Consider the following 17,774-nt stretch of genomic DNA (forward strand, 5'->3'; position numbering starts at 1 on the left):
GCCGCTCGTCCGTCGCTCTGATGACTGCCTAGTTCCGTTCCCTGCAGCAGCAATGCTGCATGGGAGCGGAACTGGGGGGGGAAATTCAAACGTTGCACCAAACCACCAAACACAAACACATTTATATTATATATATATGTGTATATATATATATATATATATATATATATGCACACACATATATATATACCTATATACATTATATATATATATATATATATATATATATATATATATATATATATATATATATATACATATACACACACACACATATATATATATATATATATATATATATAGATAGATAGATATAAAACGCATGAATTATAATCTAATCAATAATATAATTTTATTATATATATTATATAATAAAATTATATTATTGATTAGATTATAATTCATGCGTTTGTGTTTCAAATTTATCACATCTGGGATGTCTACTAGAGTCTTGTTTTGGTCAGGTTTAAATCAGTAATTACTAAGAATTGTAGGTATAATACATAACGCCAAATTTCCATGAAAAAAATTGTACCGCTTTTGGTACATAATTCCTGACATAATCATACCGCCAGGGAGGTTAACAGTTGTGTATTTAAAAAATTATGTATTTTGTTATCCTATGCCAGTGATGGCGAACCTTGGCACCCCAGATGTTTTGGAACTACATTTCCCATGATGCTCAACTACACTGCAGAGTGCATGAGCATCATGGGAAATGTAGCTCCAAAACATCTGGGGTGCCAAGATTCGCCATCACTGTCCTATATTGTCTGTAATTTTTGCTCATGGCGGCTGCTGGCCTCCTGCCACTTAAAGTGGTGTTCCAGCCTCCAGCCTCCCCCTCCAAAAATTAAAAGTAAGCAGCTACACATACTGTAGCTGCTGCCTTTTAATATTAGGACACTTACCTGTCCTAGGGTCCAGCGATGTCATCAACGCAGCCGATGTTTCCATCGGATGCCGGGTGCTGCCGCTGCCATTGCCGGTGGGGGAACCCGGCAGTGAAGCCTTACGGCTTCACGGGCAGGTCCCTAATGCACGAAGCGCGCTGCACATTTGGATTGGCTCGGCACCGGGGGAAGGAGGAGGGGACCAAACTTCCAAGGGACAGCGCCGCAGCGCCGTCTCCTGGAAGTGGGGAATGGGTACCTGTCAAAAACAGGTACCCACCCCCCCCCCCTTAAAGGTGCCAAATGTGGCACCGGAGGGGGGGAGGAAGCAAATGAGCGGAAGTTACACTTTTAAATGGAACTCCACTTTAAGTTAACAGGGCCGGCAGCCACACCTACCCACTGAGAGCTGCAACAGAAATCTCTGATTCCTGCCGCTGCTATTGGCACTAGCTCTAATCACTGGTGTGAATGTAACCTAAAGAGGGTGGTAAAAATGAAGCTCAACTGTGGGGTTTTATGGCCCCCTGCCATCAATGTGAAGAAGCCCCAAAAGTCCAATATAAATATGTTGTGTCAAGCTGTATATATTAATCATGACTGGGGAGCAGTGCCACGACCTATCATCAACGTCAACCTGTTATTAAGAAATAAATAGGAGTATTTAAAGGTTAAGTTCACCTTTTCCAGAAAATAGTCTATGCAGTCAAAGGGTTCCAGTAGGTATTAAACATTGCGCAGCTTTCTAAGCTGTTCAATGATTTTATTATTATACCTGTAGGCCTTTAAAGCCTGGCCAACAACCTTTCAGATGCAAAATCCATTGGTTTTGATTCCAGTAATGCTGGGGGGGTGAGCATTTTATGGTTTTCAGAACCTAGCAACAAGGCAGAACGTGGGAATTCCTATCTGAAAGTTTTTCAGCCAGGTTTTCAAGGGGGCCCAAATGGCTTACAGGTATGACAATAAAATGAATGAACATTTTACAGAGCTGCACAGATTTGTAATACTTACTAGGGCTCCCTGACTGCATAGTCTATTTTCTATTCTATTTTATTTAAAAGCTAAGAAGAAATATAGTCAGTTCTACGGGAACCCGCTTGAAACTTTTACATTTTTCTTACAAATATAAAAACATTAACAACCACAATTTTAATTGTATTATTGATTTATTAAACCACCTAGTAGCGTTTAATGGTTCTTTAGTGCCCTTTTACAATAAGCTGTTCTGCCTTTTTTTCCAGAAATCTCTGCTGGTTGGAAGCAGCCCCAACTTTGATTGCACTGATATTCTCACAGATAATGACCCCAACATCCTATTTTCTGACCAGCATCGCAGTCACAGACCTCTGACAGGTAAACTCCAAAATAAATTGATTTAAAGGCAAAACTTTTTTATTTTTTTTTTAAGATAGAGCAAGGGAGGGTTATAGCGCCTATCCATTTTTTTTTTTTGTCATCTGTGTCCCATTGAGGAATTTTTCTTTACTTCTCATCGCATAACCAAAACAGGAAGTAAGAGGAAATCCCTCCAAAGTGAGGATTGTCACCAGAGTCACCAGAACTTGTGTCCCCAATGGAAGTTTTCCCATATATTACTGTTCTGGGGGCAACCTGAAATTTGGGGTTTTCTTTCACTTTCATTCTCAGTAATATTGGTAAACAGGACGAATAGAGATGGTAAATCTCCCGGGGGCACAGACAGAAATAATAAAAGGTGTTCTAATCCCTCTCCATTACTCAAAATTAAAAAAATAATACTTTAACAATGAAGTTGTGGATTACCCTGTGATTTATACACACCCATTACCATCGATTGGCTGCCTTCCAGATCCCTACTCCTGGTGGCCAGACATACAGTACTTGGGATCCTTGAGGAGATGTGGTGACATCACGAACAGTACAACCCAAATTTTCTTGGCTCAGGAGTAAGATGGTAACATTTTTGTCCTTTTACTTGTACCTAGGGAATACAGCATCCCCCCCCCATATTCATTATGTGGACAGTTATTTAAAGGAAGGAAAATGCGACCTATTGACGATCATGGATTATATCCAGAGCTATTGCAAGAGTATAATTGTGTAACCATAATCTTTTATCAGCAGTTGATACTGCGGGTTATATCTATAGCTGCAGCAGCCTGTGCCAATAAAAGCAAGTTGTTACAAGGCATAGTACAATCTATTGTAGGAATTTGCACTTTTCTAAGAAATTGCCCTTTATCGTGCAAGTGTTAAGATACAAGATGTAATATGTATTGTGATTTATACACCAGGTGGCAGAAGCGGCATCTGCTGGCCTAGCTTTGTCTCTGCTCATAACGCAGCACCACAGCACCCAATGGCAGGAGTAATGAGCTACAATGCAATCAGTGGACTAATGACTGTGGAAGGTAATCATTCAGGAGTCCTTTACATTCATAATTGCTCTTATGTTCATAAGCATGTTGTTTATAATTTATTTGGAGCTGAAGGCATAAATCACAATCTCAGCTATATAGGGATTGATTTATTAAAGGGAAATAAGCTAGTCACTTTGCCCCAGAGCTTAATAAATAAGATAAAGCTCTGATGACTTCCACCATCCAATCATGTGCAAACAAAAGTGACGTTTTTATTTTTGTATTATTTTCCTTCTATATGATTGGGTATTCTTTGCTAAGTGAAAATTCACCACATTCGCTAAGCTCTGGGAAAAATTCCTTTTCAAAATGCAACTTCCCTTGCAAACTGATCAGTCTTTAGTAAATCACCCCCAATCTCAGTATATGTTCCATTCACATTTTCTGCCTTACTCCCACAGTAGCAAGCATCCTGCATGTACATAGTTCAAAAGCAATGGTACTGCCACTTGTCTATCTGAGGGATGGTTATAAGAAAAAATGTTGGTTGAAATTGTGCTCCCTAATCTAACTTTACACCCTAACCCCCCCCCCCCACCCCGCCCGATAGGGAGAGAGAAAGTAGCAGCTCATTGACGAGGCCATCTCTATGCAATCCAAAGGAGCTCTGTTGATGTAGAGTTCTGACCCTTTCACTCCCAGTCTGAGTGTTGCTTTGCAACAGATTAAGGGAAGCTTGTGTACATACAGATTCAGACGTTTATGCTAGCTGTGACTTACTAAACAAGAGACTCCAACCCAAAGAACCCAAAGCTACTGTATGCATACCTACAACGACCTCCCAGACCCTCCTGTAATGGCTGAATGTTGGGCTATTCTGACAAGCAAAGTTTCCATACTAACTGACAGTAGTAAAGCTTGGCCACCTACTCCTTCCTCCTGCACATTCCTTTTGGCCAGTGAGGGTGTCCATCATAGTGATTGACAACTTAGAGTGTGGGGAAGAGGGGTTTAATAACATTCGGACAGGAAAAGATGGCCAATACTGTACACCTGCAGGAGTTTAGCTTTTCCCCCATTACAGGCTCTCTGTAATAAAGTAAATTGACTATGTTGGTATTTGCCTGGAGCCCATTTTTAATGTTCTTTTGACTATTTTCTGTTATGTACTTTACATATTTCTTGTGTATTTTATGTCTTTTACTGCCAAACGTTTATTAAGAGCATTGTTGCCTTTTCAGATACAATATTTGTCAGCTACAAAAATGTGTGCTCTGGAGAGGCCAATGTGATGTTCATGACCAACCCAGAGAGTGAAGACTTGCAGCACCCCATAGAGGTCTCCAGACTGACACTAGTGAACAGTACGGAGGACCAGAAAGTCTTCATCCACCGACCAGATGTGAAGTAAGTTCTACTTAGCAACTTCATCCATCAATGATAATGATTCAGCCCCACTATTCTTTCTCTTAAAGGGTCAGTCCACCTTGTTTGATAGCTATTGGGAAGATAAAACACCTGGTTTGTTTAACCTTAACCCTTCTGTGATCAAAGTGCATCGATGCCTAGGTGCCAAGGCCAAATTTATGTTAACATGCGTCAATAACTTGGAAATACCTCTTTGACCTACTTGCCTACCTAAATAATATTAATTTTTAATTATTTATATTATATATATGGCTTTTATGTTTTACAGTGTTTTAATAAATACCCTGCATATTTTTTTTTTATTATTATAAGCTGACAAGTACAAACAAAGTAGCATTTATTTTATTTTCTACTTTCTGATTGATTAACTTAAACTCTTGATAAATTAACTGTCAACGTCAAGAATTATGTCAGATTTCACTGTTGGGAAAAGCAGAGGCTGGCCTAGCCTACCATGCTCCACATATAACCAAAACATTGCTGATTGATTTAATTTTCTAATGTCTTATAGTAAAAATTCAGCAACTCACTGTATCCAATCAATCATTTTTTGAATGTACTTATTTATGCTACCTAATGAAGGGGGAGCACTGGTCTTCGCCTTGTCTTCTTAAAGGTCACCATTAGGAAGAGGAGGCAATAGGATACATTTCTATCATAATCACTTTCAAGGCATCACATAATCTGTGCTGTGCCACATTTCACAATCAAGACTTTTTCATGGCCTATTTCTAAGTTCCTCTCAACTGATTATTTATTGAAATACAGCAAAGCTAACCCATCAGACTGTGTGGACATGACCTGTGATGCAAAGAGGAAGACCCTCTTGAAAGATCTTGATGGTTCCTTCCTGGGGAAAATAGGTGCTGTGGTACCACAGTCAGAATGGCAGTGGAATGGAGACAGGAGATATGGACTTGGAGATTACCGAATTCCGACAGTGATGCTGACCAGTCTCAATGGAAGCAGAATACCAGTATCACAGGTGGCTCCCTATGAAGGTAAACATGTCCATACTTATAGCAATCCATTAGTTTGAATAATGCCATGTTACTTTTGCTTAAATGGAGTAGAATACTAGAATTCACCTGCAGGTGGTGCTGTAGGTAAAAGCAGGAATCACGACTACCGGTTGCAACAAAATGGTGAAAGTGCCAGTGGACCCTTTTTGTTGCTTTTACCTGAACTCCTGTGTCACATTATTCATAATGATTCTTATAGATACTCAATTATAAAAGTTTATATTAAATGATATTTCTCTTTAAATGATTATGATGTATCTTTTTAAATAATGTTTCCATCTGCTTGTCTTTTATTAAGGAATCATCAGAGATAGCACCTGTGTGTACATATCATCTTGGGAGGCCTATAAATGTTTCGGACTGAATTATGAGATGCTTGTCATCGAGAGTCTGGATGCAGATACAGAGACAAGGCGACTTTCCCCAGTAGCCGTGCTGGGAGATGGCTATTTAGATCTAATTAATGGTATGTACATCATACTTCAGCTGTTATGAAGATTACAAAAAGAAATTAGGGGTGTGCTGATACCGATACGAGTGTTGATACTGAGTATTTTCACAAATACTCATACTCATGAAAATGCTCCTGATACTGAAACCGATACTTTGCAGTGCAATTTTTATTCTTTTAAAATAAATGGGTGCAAATCGCACTGCAAGGAATCGCATGCAATTTGAACAGGAACGTGGTGCGATTTTTCTACTAATCGCATGCGGTTTCCCACAATGCTCCTGTGTTAAACCAGGCTGAAATCACTATGACAAGCCTGGGTTCACACAGGAGCGGTGGGGAAACTGCATGCAATTAGGACAGGAGTCAGACTGTATTCCTGTTCAAATCACATGTGATTCTTTGCAATGCAATTTGCGTCCATTCATTTTGTATGGATGCAAATCGCATCGCAAAGTATTGGTACACGTTATCGGCAAGTACTTGGACAAAAGTATTGGTACTCGCACTTACTGATAAAAAACAGCATCGTTGCATCCCTCAAAGAAATATATATTTTTAATTGGTTGTTGCATGTAACACAGTCACTTTTTTTCATGCAGCTGTTAGGTGTGTTTCGCAGGAAGAAGAAATGCACTCAATTATAATGCAGTCTACTAAATACTCATTTACAGTATATTATCAACAACTGTTAAGCTGGCCAGTCGGTTGAACAAAAAAACCTGACTCCATTCCTCCATCCACACTCAATGTAGATGAGGGAATCCTCCCCACTATGTCATTGTATTCTGACAGTGGGGAGACCCTCCCGCCTTCAAAATATACAGATCAGCACTGCAGTATATAGCCTGCAGCGCTGATTGAGAGAGAATATATCAAAAGGGTAGTTGAATAGAAGTCGATTAGTAGATCAACTTCTGTTAAACCACGGTGGCCACATATAGAGTGAAATTTGTCTGAAGACGCAAACAATGAAATCTATATGGTTAAGTATTAAACTACCTTATACAGTGCTGCACTCTTTGGACTTTACTCCAAGGGTTTTACTACTTAAAGCCCAACTCTGGAAAAAGGAGAAATGCTCCCTTGCAGTGAAGCTGCCCCTGCACTGCAAGGGTTAAATTATCTTTTAGGTCTAGGGGACTGAGAAAAACACTTTTATTTGCCAATCCTCCACTCCCCAAATAAATGAGCTCCAGCAGTGGAGTGTTCCTGGACATCCCCATGTCCAAAGCAGTCCAGTTAGACTTGATGTTGTCAGAGGGCGTGTGGAACATGGGAGTAAAGGGGCTGCAGGGCCAGGTCTTAGAGCGCAGAAGACACTGCAGGAGTGGAGGATCTTGCGTGCTCAACGCAATTGTTTTTCACAGAGCAGCTCCAAACCTCCTTTTCTGGGATCCCTTGCAGGAACTGTTCCCTCCTCCTCTTCTCCGTCTGGCCCCATAGCAAACTGCTTGCTATATGAGCAGATGTATAGGCTTGATCCCGAGCCTAGCTGTGTGCATTCATAGACACACATAGCATGGCCCAGCCCTGAACAAAACTCCCTCCTCACAAGATTTGACTAACAGCAGCAGGAGCCAATGACCTCCACTGCTGCAGAGTCTCCTGTGAGAAAAGCTGGATTGAGATGGGCTCAACTGAGTGTTTAAGGAAGGCCTGGGGGGAGTAACATTTGAAAGCTTTTCTTACCTTAATGCAGGGAATGCATTTAGGGAAAAAAAAATGTTTTACCATTATAATCACTTTAAAATGTAAAATTCACTGTGTTCATGACACCCCTTGTCCCATGTTTGTGTATTTTGTTGGTCACCCATACAGATCAATGTTGTGTTCTTCTTACAGGGCCCCAAGACCACGGCTGGTGCAATGGATATACCTGTCAAAGAAGAGTTTCTTTGTTTCACTCCATAGTGGCAACAAACAAATCATTTGATATCGTTTTCACAAGCACCAGTCCTCAGAACATGCGCCTTAAGTTACTCAACACAGATGACTCCAAAGTAAGTTCACCAGCAAGAGGGTTATGTACCATTTGGGCATGATGTCTTCCTTATTGCCTGTTAAGACTGACCTTGGTAAATAGGATGCATATTAATTTTTGTTTACCCCTGTGCTCACATGAATCTTGAAGTGTCATCTGGACATATATCTCAGTATTTTTTTTTTGTTGTGTTCTATAGTTGTACTTATGGCTATCAACCTTCCCATACTAATTAGAGAGTATTTCTATAGACATAGAAGATGTGTAATGTCTTTAATTCACTTATGATGAACTACAAAACTTGTAGGGTCTTTACTTTAGGACAAGATTTTTTTTTTTTAAAGGATCTTCATCTTTTGAGTTTATACCTTGTCACTGTACTATTGGATAGGTTAGATTTTCAAACTAATGTCTGTTTTCTTTTAGTCTGTTCTTGTTGGAATCTACTTTTCAAATCCCCAACGTCTGGATGTTTATGTGAACAATGTCTATATAAACCCAACTAATATAGAATGGAAGGGATCTTCTGATTTCACTCTCAAAGAGCCAACCTACCAAGGTAAATCAGTGTATGTGTGATTAATAATGCTCTCCTAATGAATGTACCATTATCGTGGCATTAAGCCTCGTACACACGTGTCGAAAATTGGCAGGGAATTTTCGGCCAACGTCCGATCTGCCGATTTTCGGCTTGTTAGTATGATGCTTACGACAACCGACTCCGACTTTTCGGCCAAAAAAAATCTGGTGTGCAGACTATAAAATTTTTGTTGCCCGTCAACACAACGGCCGATTTTCGTGCAGTCAGTACAGATTTCGACAGGGAAAAATCTGATGAGCAAGTCTGGGCATGCTCAGTGAAGAAAGAACACAAAGAAAGCAACCCAACACATGGCATCACTTCTGAAGTAGAATTTTGTTGGGCGAGAAAATTCGTGTGCTGTCTAGGCACATTCCAACCAACAAAACACCACTCTGGACAAAAGACGGACGATCGGTCGGCCGATAATCGTTGCGTGTGTACAGGGCTTTAGAGGAAATCGTTCAGGAAGCAAATATAGAGGATTCCATTGCTGACCTCCTTGTAAAAATGCTATCAGCCAAGCTATCGGGGTGATGTTCTGGTTTCAATGCTTTTAGTCATTGTCCTGGAACAGGTTTTCAAGTGAAGGCAATGTGATGCCACAACTCTGATCTGTTCAGGTTTTACAAAATATTTAATACAAAGTTCATGCTAAGAAATCCAACACCATATAAAGTAATACAAGATGGATTCCAGGAGACAGCAATGCAGGTGACCTTTTGTAATGCACAAGGCACATATAGTGTAAAATCGCCAAATAGACTATTTAAAAAGCAAAAGGGATAAAACCCTCTCTGCATCATGCAAGAGAACAGACTATGAACAGACAGACACGCATGTGTGTTTGAGCTTTGGGGTGCACACCCTAATGCAAGAGGCTGCACACACCTATGTTTGGGTTACAAGATCAGCTAATTAGAAAATTAGTAACTTCCCAGTATTAAGAATTGAGACAGAATTTTTATAAGTTATATTAAACACAGTTTTTTAATTTTTATATTTAGTTTATAATTTTAAACCCCGCTTCTAACACCATTTCATCCTAGGCCAGAATGATGTGTTTCTGGTACTGCAGCCTCCTGAGATAATTGCATCACATCTCACAGGAGGCTGCAGCATTGCCACATAGAACAGCCAGGGGGCGGTAAGATGTTGGGCCACAGGAAGGGTCCAGTGCATCATTGGACCTGGCTGACTACACCCAGAAAATGCAGCCAGCTGGAGAGGACCAAGATAGTGGCGTGTGACCCGCTGTATGGCACCCAAACAGTGGATTGCATTGGGACAGTGCTGGCTTTGCTGTGCAGGGGAGTATGTGCTTTGAAGAGAATTAAAGCACTACAGAAAGTGGAACGTGGCAAAAAAACCTAGAGGATTGGTGAAGTTGACTGCAGCTTTAATAGACGTAACAGTGTAAGTAATAAATCTATACTAATAAGGAAATCATGTTTCTATTGGGGAAGTGATGTCAGTGCCCTACAAAGGAACTACTATAATACTAGACCTCTGCCTATAACATTCTGTTGCACTAAAAGCGAGATACCCACTTCTTCTCACCAGGTGATTGAAGGTTATGTTCCTTGATCACAGGTTTCCTACTGTAGTGGGTTCCCACTGCCGCTCTACCTTATCTGTTCACAGAGCACACTGTTCTACATCAACCATGGATCATCCAATTCACCTGAAATAATGATTTCTAATCCCAGAGATGATTATTATAAATAAACAAACTGCTTCGTGTGAGGGAACCATCCTGATCTGCCTCTAATTCCAACGCACACAAAGCGGTTCACTTATCTCTGCAAAATGAATGTGTGCAACTAGAAAATCATAGACAATATTTTAACTAAATCTATTTTTTGTTCTCTGTTTGAAAGGTCAATATATGCCGCAGCTGAGCTCTTCTGTGCTCGGAGAAAACTTCTTTGACAGAGACTATAACATGCTGTATGTCCTGCTCCGAGGATCTTCCCCAGTGGAAATACGCACATCTCCTCTCATTGTTCTTGCCTTTAATCTGCCAGCAATGACAGTAGATCAGTTTTATGGAGCGAATCTAGTGGCAAACCTGGCACTCTTCTTGAAGATTCCTGCCAGCAAAATTCGTATCACAAAAATTATTACAGAGGGATCCAGACGAAGAAAGAGAGCAACAGGGGGACTTTCTGTCACTGTGGAAATTTCAGATCCACCTGCAGAGCAGAAAAACACAACTTCCAACAACTCAACAGGTAAAGAATGGTCAAATGGAGTTCCTTAAATACAATTATGTGACAGATTATGTGCCTAGGATTGTGATTCCTTTTTTTAAATAATCAAAAATATCGTATCTATCTATCTATCTATCTATCTATCTATCTATCTATCTATCTATCTATCTATCTATCTATCTATCTATCTATCTATCTATCTATCTATCTATCTATCTATCTATCTATCGCACTGCCCCCTAGGGAGCCGCTGAGATTGGATTCCCCTGGGTTACCCATAGTAACAGTCCGTTAAAACGTATCACTTTAACTCTTGGCTCAGACAATGAACAGTCCAGGGGATTTGTTTTTTTGCGTTTTATTTTGAAGTGGGATAGGAGAAGGGAGGAGTGGAATACTCCAAGTATGAACTATGCACAATTCTGAGGACAATTAGCTGCAGTGTATGCGGCAAGGCCGCTGCTTCACTTTGCCACAGAAGTGAATATAGATGAAAAGGCTCCTGTTCAAATTACTCTTCAGGGTCTCAACTTGGCACCCCTTTCTCACTTGCTGTGTGTGCAAGCCCCTGTCCACTGGCTCTCACTGGAGTGGTCCCCTTCCTGGGCAGACTCCTGCAAGCTCCCTGGTACTCACGGACACTGTTTTTCTTTAGGTTGCTCTGCCACTTACTCCACAGTTAGTATCCTCTGGACCTCCTGACTCAGCACACTTCTGGTCCACTAGCCTGCCTGCCTGGGACCACTTTCCACACTGACAGCCGTCACCCTCCTCCTGGGACCTGGCTTCCCGCCCAAAGACTCCGTCACATGTGCCCTTGGCTTTTATGACCGATTCCAGGATGCACCACTGTTGTGCCAACCCACTGGGACAGCCACAAAAACATGTGTGTCATTGGCTGGGTTTCCGTCCCTGTCCAACAGGATTCCCTATTGAGAAAAAAATATACTAAGAGTAGGTTCCTTAGTTGGCCTCTACAGAAATTACACTCTCGAGGGTATCTGAAAAGGCACCTATTGATCCCAATAGACAAAATCTGAAACAAACTTGGGAATGTGGATTGGATGGATCCAAAAGATGAGGATTCAAAACCAATTCACCAGAAAGAGGTGATCAAAAATAGGTGCCAATGATACATTGAAAATAATAATAACCGAGGTGTTTGAATTGGTGAAAAATAGAACAATGTTTATTTAGGCACTTGTGCCTGGTGAAGGAACACATAACATATGTGAAAACAGAACATGATAAAATCAATTAAAACCACATAAAAACAATGGATATGCAGCAACTGTACCCAAAAACATTGATGAAGTATTATAATGCACAGCATGTGGTGAAATCACCTGTTGAATGAAACAACATAGAAAAACTCGGCTATTATGGGGATGTTTGCACAGCGGAAGATAATCCTAGGAAATAGGAATGGTGGGGCTGTAGCGCTGTGTCAGCTACCCAATGGAGTAGAGTGAAATCCTCTGGGAAAAGTCCAAAATCAATATTCAACAATGCAGGATTGTCCGGTCATGGACTATATCACTGTGGCATGATAGACAAGCAAGGATTTAAACAGGGATAATGTTGAATTGCAGTGAATGGTGATATCACTGAAGATGCTGGCAGCCCAGAAAAACAGTGCACTTCTCTCCAATGGCAGCCGTCGGGTCTGGTGCATGAGATATCACCTGTCCCCTGGGTGATGCACTAACAGACCATGTGGTGTGCGGGGATGAACAGTAATGAAGTCCTCCGTACTGGGCTGAGGAGAGGCGGTATGCACCGTTGTACATGTGGGCTATGTAGGAATAAAGTTCATACCTCCATATGCGGTGGCAAGACCCCTCCGGCTTCAACAGTCCTCCGTCGGCGTCTTCCCCTCTGTACTTGGCTCAAGCCTTCGCTCTGAGTAGCGACGAATGGGTCCGACGAATGGGCACCAGACCCGACGGCTGCCATTGGAGAGAAGTGCACTGTTTTTCTGGGCTGCCAGCATCTTCAGTGATATCACCATTCACTGCAATTCAACATTATCCCTGTTTAAATCCTTGCTTGTCTATCATGCCACAGTGATATAGTCCATGACCGGACAATCCTGCATTGTTGAATATTGATTTTGGACTTTTCCCAGAGGATTTCACTCTACTCCATTGGGTAGCTGACACAGCGCTACAGCCCCACCATTCCTATTTCCTAGGATTATCTTCCGCTGTGCAAACATCCCCATAATAGCCGAGTTTTTCTATGTTGTTTCATTCAACAGGTGATTTCACCACATGCTGTGCATTATAATACTTCATCAATGTTTTTGGGTACAGTTGCTGCATATCCATTGTTTTTATGTGGTTTTAATTGATTTTATCATGTTCTGTTTTCACATATGTTATGTGTTCCTTCACCAGGCACAAGTGCCTAAATAAACATTGTTCTATTTTTCACCAATTCAAACACCTCGGTTATTATTATTTTCAATGTATCATTGGCACCTATTTTTGATCACCTCTTTCTGGTGAATTGGTTTTGAATCCTCATCTTTTGGATCCATCCAATCCACATTCCCAAGTTTGTTTCAGGATTCCCTATTGGATACAGTGGGGACAAGTGAATCACACATGGACACATGTAACAGGCCTAACTATTTATCAGACTCTGCTGATAAGCAGGCAGAGCAAAACGGTTTTTCCTAGCACCTACCTAGTAGGGTGTTACATGTCTGTCTGTCTGTCTGTCTGTCTGTCTGTCTGTCCTATTTTTTTGAGTTTAATAATTTGTTGATGTTTTTTCACTGCATTGTGTTAAATATGAATGTAAATCATATCATATTTTTTTTTTTTTTTATCTCTGCTTCATTAAGCTGGATTTACATTGTTGTGTTGTGTGGATGTGCCCTATGCATTTTGGTGCATCTCCACAAGCCACCAGCATTGCAGTAAACTGCAATAATAACGCACACCCTGTGTAGGAAAAAAGGTGCATACACTGTAACTTTGCTGCTTTGGTAGCCTATTCTGAATGGGCTGCCTAAATACAATGCACATTAATGTGTACCTTAAGGCACATTAACATGCATGCAGTAATGCAACAGATTGGACAGGTGTGAATGGAACTTATCAGTTTAAATTAGCTAAACACATTCCATTTGCACCAAAAGAGGCATGCAAAGTCATACAGTTTTTTCTTTCAAACGTAGCCACAGCATAAGTAGAAAAACCTATCCCCTGCCAGCATGGAAGGACCAGAGAAGGCCTGCAGAGAAGGACTTTTGCTCTTTAAGTAGAAGCAGTGGACTTGGTTTACTGGTCTGATCCCTTAAGAAGAGTCAGAGCTAAAACTCTCCAATCAGAAGAGAGCTTGAGCTTTACTGAATGCAAAACTTTAGTTCGAAATCATCAAACTATTAGAAAGTATGTTAGATTTTTATTGCTGTGTCTCTGCTGGGAAGATTCACTCCACAAGGCGATTCTAAAATCACTGGAACATGAATAGAGTGGAAACCTTCCAATAGGTAAACTTAGTTTACTGCCAACTGTTTAAGGTAGAGATCCCTATATCTTTGTAGAGATCTCTTTCTGGGCTTATTTACACTTTTGTAGTGTGGAAAACTGCATTGCCACAATGCATGGTAATATATCTGCTCTATGTACATGCAGCACACCCCCCTAACCCCTGAGGCATTAGGGACCCCAAATGGCAAGGCCTAACCCCCGAGGCATGAGGGACCCCAAATGGCAAGGTGGGGGGTGACATTTCAAGGCTAAAATTAGGTTATTGAAAGAAACATTGGGAGCCAGTCAATTTACATTACTTTTAAGAAATGTTAAGGAAAAGGAGGCTGCAGGTAGCCCATGCCACACTTACAGACTTCCAGATCTGTATCCAGCTTGTACAGTATAAATGACCTTTAAGCTGACACCAGAAACTACATGAAAGCTCCTCCAGCTGGCTAGCAGGCTTTTATGTTCTTGTTCCAATATCTCTGTGCACCCTTCCAAGATTTACTGGGCTCCTGTGAGAAAACCAGCCTTGTTTCTGGTTCTTTCCTCTGGCAGGGTCCTCCTCCTGGGTCTCAGTCTTGGCTTCTTCCTCAATCTTGCAGGACAGCTTCTGGCCTAACTCTAGCTCCGAGCCCAGAGGCTATGGGCCTAACAGGTCAGACAACTTCAGCAGCACCTAACCAGGCCATAGCCTGGAGGAACAGAGAGCTCACAAGGTTTATCCCAAATAGTTATGCTCTCCCCCAGCATGCACCAGTGGCAATAAACTTCTATGGATATATCATGAATTGTAGTGCACTTCAGTATTAGAAAAGGACATGTCTTTTTTTTTTAACTGTTGTGGTGCGTTGGTAGCCCATTCATACTAAATACATTAATGTACAGGAAAGGAATGCTTAAAATATAAACAAAGGCAAAACATTTTTTTTTCTAGTTTTGAATAGAGTGTAGAGGGATTAGAACGCCTGTCAGTTTTTATTGCTGTCTGTGCCCCATTATGGAGATTCACTTTCTTTGTTGTCCTGTTTATTGTTATCATTGAAAGTGAAAGTAAAAGAAAATCACACATTTTGGGGTTTCCCCAGAAAAGTAATGGAGGAGAAATCTTCCAATGGGGACACTAGTTCTGATTACCTGGGGGTCCCTAAGGAATTCCTTTAATTTGTAGGGATTTCCTGTCACTTTCTGTTTGGTTATGGGACAGGAACTGAAGGGAAATCTCCGCAATGGGACACAGATTCTGAAAAAAAAAATTTGACGGATTATAACACTCCCTTACTCTGTCCAAAATGAAGAAAAAAATGCACCAATAGTTCTACTTTAAGTGTGATTGGGTCCTCAAGGTGGCAAAACTTCCCCAATTTGACAGCAGAAAAAAGAAAAAAAAAGAAAACTTGAGAGATTTTACATTTTTACCCAAAACTAAAAAGAACATTTTGGCTTTAAGGACAGTTTCAGACCTAATTTCAGCTCTTAGCACAAGGGATATGGGCCTAACAGGTCAGACCATTTCAGCAGAACCTTTCCACGACTTAGCCTGGGGTAAGAGAGAGCTCACAAGGTCTTCCCCGAAAAGTTATGCTCTCTCACAGCATGCACCAGTGGCAATAAACCTCCTAATGAAACAAAAGAAGCTGCTTCAGATGAATGAGATTTTTGGAAGTGCAGCTGCCCAGAATTATTTCCTTATAAAAAATCTCCTAATGGTTGGCCAGAGGGAACATACATATTTATAATGCAGCATTACCATGGCAAATCACTCTAATACCAGAGTTACCAATGACACCACTGACAGAAGGAAAAAAAACAGGAACACTGAATTTAGGGAAAAAACCAAATGCACAAACAAATTCTGAGTAGGATGGGCTATTTAACACCCAGCAATGCTAAATTTAAATAGCCACCTTTGTTTAGGATAAGGTTACATAAAGTACGTAAGCACAGTATATCCCATAACGCAATGCACCATAGAGTCCCACAGTGCATATATAATGCGCTTGTAGTGCACTGCATTTTTAAAAAGGACATGTATGTCTTTTCACTTGTTGTGCATTGGCAGCCCATTGATAATAAATGCATTAACACATAGTAAGGGAATTCTTAAGTTTAAATGGGCCCTCAAGGATGAAAAACTTCCCCAATAGGACAGCAGAAATATTCAAAAATAAAACTTGTTAAATCATTTTATCTTTTTACCCAAATTTAAAAAAAAACATTTTGGCTTCAGATATACTTTAATCCTGTATAGAATAGTCAGTGGAAATACAGTGTGATAGAACAATACATGCATGGTAAATGGTGCCCACCGTGTAAGCATTGTGTGGTCAACAAAGCAGACGGCACCCAAATAAAGGTTTGGATGTGGAGTGGTTAGTCACCCTGACTGAGTGGGTGGGCATGCAAAATATAATTCATAGTAACTTTACAATATCTATGCACTGCACATTGTTCTCATGTCTGCAGTTGTATGCACAACTCAGTGTTAAGTATTTCTCTTGTTATGTAGGTGATCTGTCATACTCGGATTTGCAGTCAGCGAGTAAGAATCTGGCATCGGCAGCAATCAATGGAAGTCTCAGCAGTTACCTGAATGTCACTGTCTCGTCACTGTCAGTGTCCACTCCTGTGCCACCTCCAACTGACGCAGCCTGGAGCCAGGTAATACCTGAATGTCAGTGACAGTGTTGTGCATTCTGTAGGTCAGGATTACATATGGGTTACCAGAATCAAATTGGTGGTCATACTTAAGGGAAACATCACATAATAATGGCAAATTTAGATTCTGTAACATCTCAACAATTCATGTACATTTTATACTCGGGAAACTATAATGTGACACCTCAAAAAGATATATAAACCATCAGGAAAAAATATTTATTATATATAAAGTATATGTAAAGCCAGAGGGGATTATTTTTTAAAATTGTAGAATGCAAAATCAGGTGCAGCTCTGCATAGAAACAAATCAGCTTCCAGGTTTTACTGTTGAAGCTTAACGCAAAAAGCTAAAGTGAGAAGCTGATCGGTTGCTATGCATAGCTGCACCAAATTCTGAGTGCAATCGTTAAAATAATTCTCACCCAAAATGTCTGTTTCATTTTGAATAGAGGTTGATTAACTGCTATCTGTGTCCCATTAGGGGCATTACCCTTGACTTTCTATTATAGAGATACAACAGGATAGCTATCACTGGAACAATTGTCTCCCCCTGGAAGATTTCTGTTATGGTAACAACTCAAAATTTTGGACTTTCCCTCATTCTTTATGCAATCCAATGGTTGTTCTATCCCAGTGTTTTTCAACCTTTATTCAAGGTACCCCAGCCTAAAAGGCAAAAAAATTGAAATGTTACTTGTAATGTGAAGCCTGA

General features: G+C 40.6%; 1 protein-coding gene across 1 annotated transcript in view; it reads left to right on the forward strand.

Moving 5' to 3' along the window:
- Positions 1–17,774, forward strand: part of LOC309556567 (fibrocystin-L-like) — a gene marked incomplete at both ends in the record, with an annotated part of 248,337 nt that overhangs the window by 210,841 nt on the left and 19,722 nt on the right. The window contains 9 exons of the mRNA XM_082259011.1: positions 2,138–2,249; positions 3,170–3,286; positions 4,477–4,642; positions 5,432–5,664; positions 5,984–6,151; positions 7,982–8,139; positions 8,547–8,679; positions 10,581–10,934; positions 16,911–17,062. Of these exons, the coding sequence (XP_082115137.1) occupies positions 2,138–2,249; positions 3,170–3,286; positions 4,477–4,642; positions 5,432–5,664; positions 5,984–6,151; positions 7,982–8,139; positions 8,547–8,679; positions 10,581–10,934; positions 16,911–17,062 (1,593 nt within the window). The remainder of the gene's footprint in view (positions 1–2,137; positions 2,250–3,169; positions 3,287–4,476; positions 4,643–5,431; positions 5,665–5,983; positions 6,152–7,981; positions 8,140–8,546; positions 8,680–10,580; positions 10,935–16,910; positions 17,063–17,774) is intronic.

The sequence above is a fragment of the Pelophylax lessonae genome (genome assembly GCF_965119305.1).
Source record: "Pelophylax lessonae genome assembly, chromosome: 5".
NCBI lineage: Eukaryota > Metazoa > Chordata > Amphibia > Anura > Ranidae > Pelophylax > Pelophylax lessonae.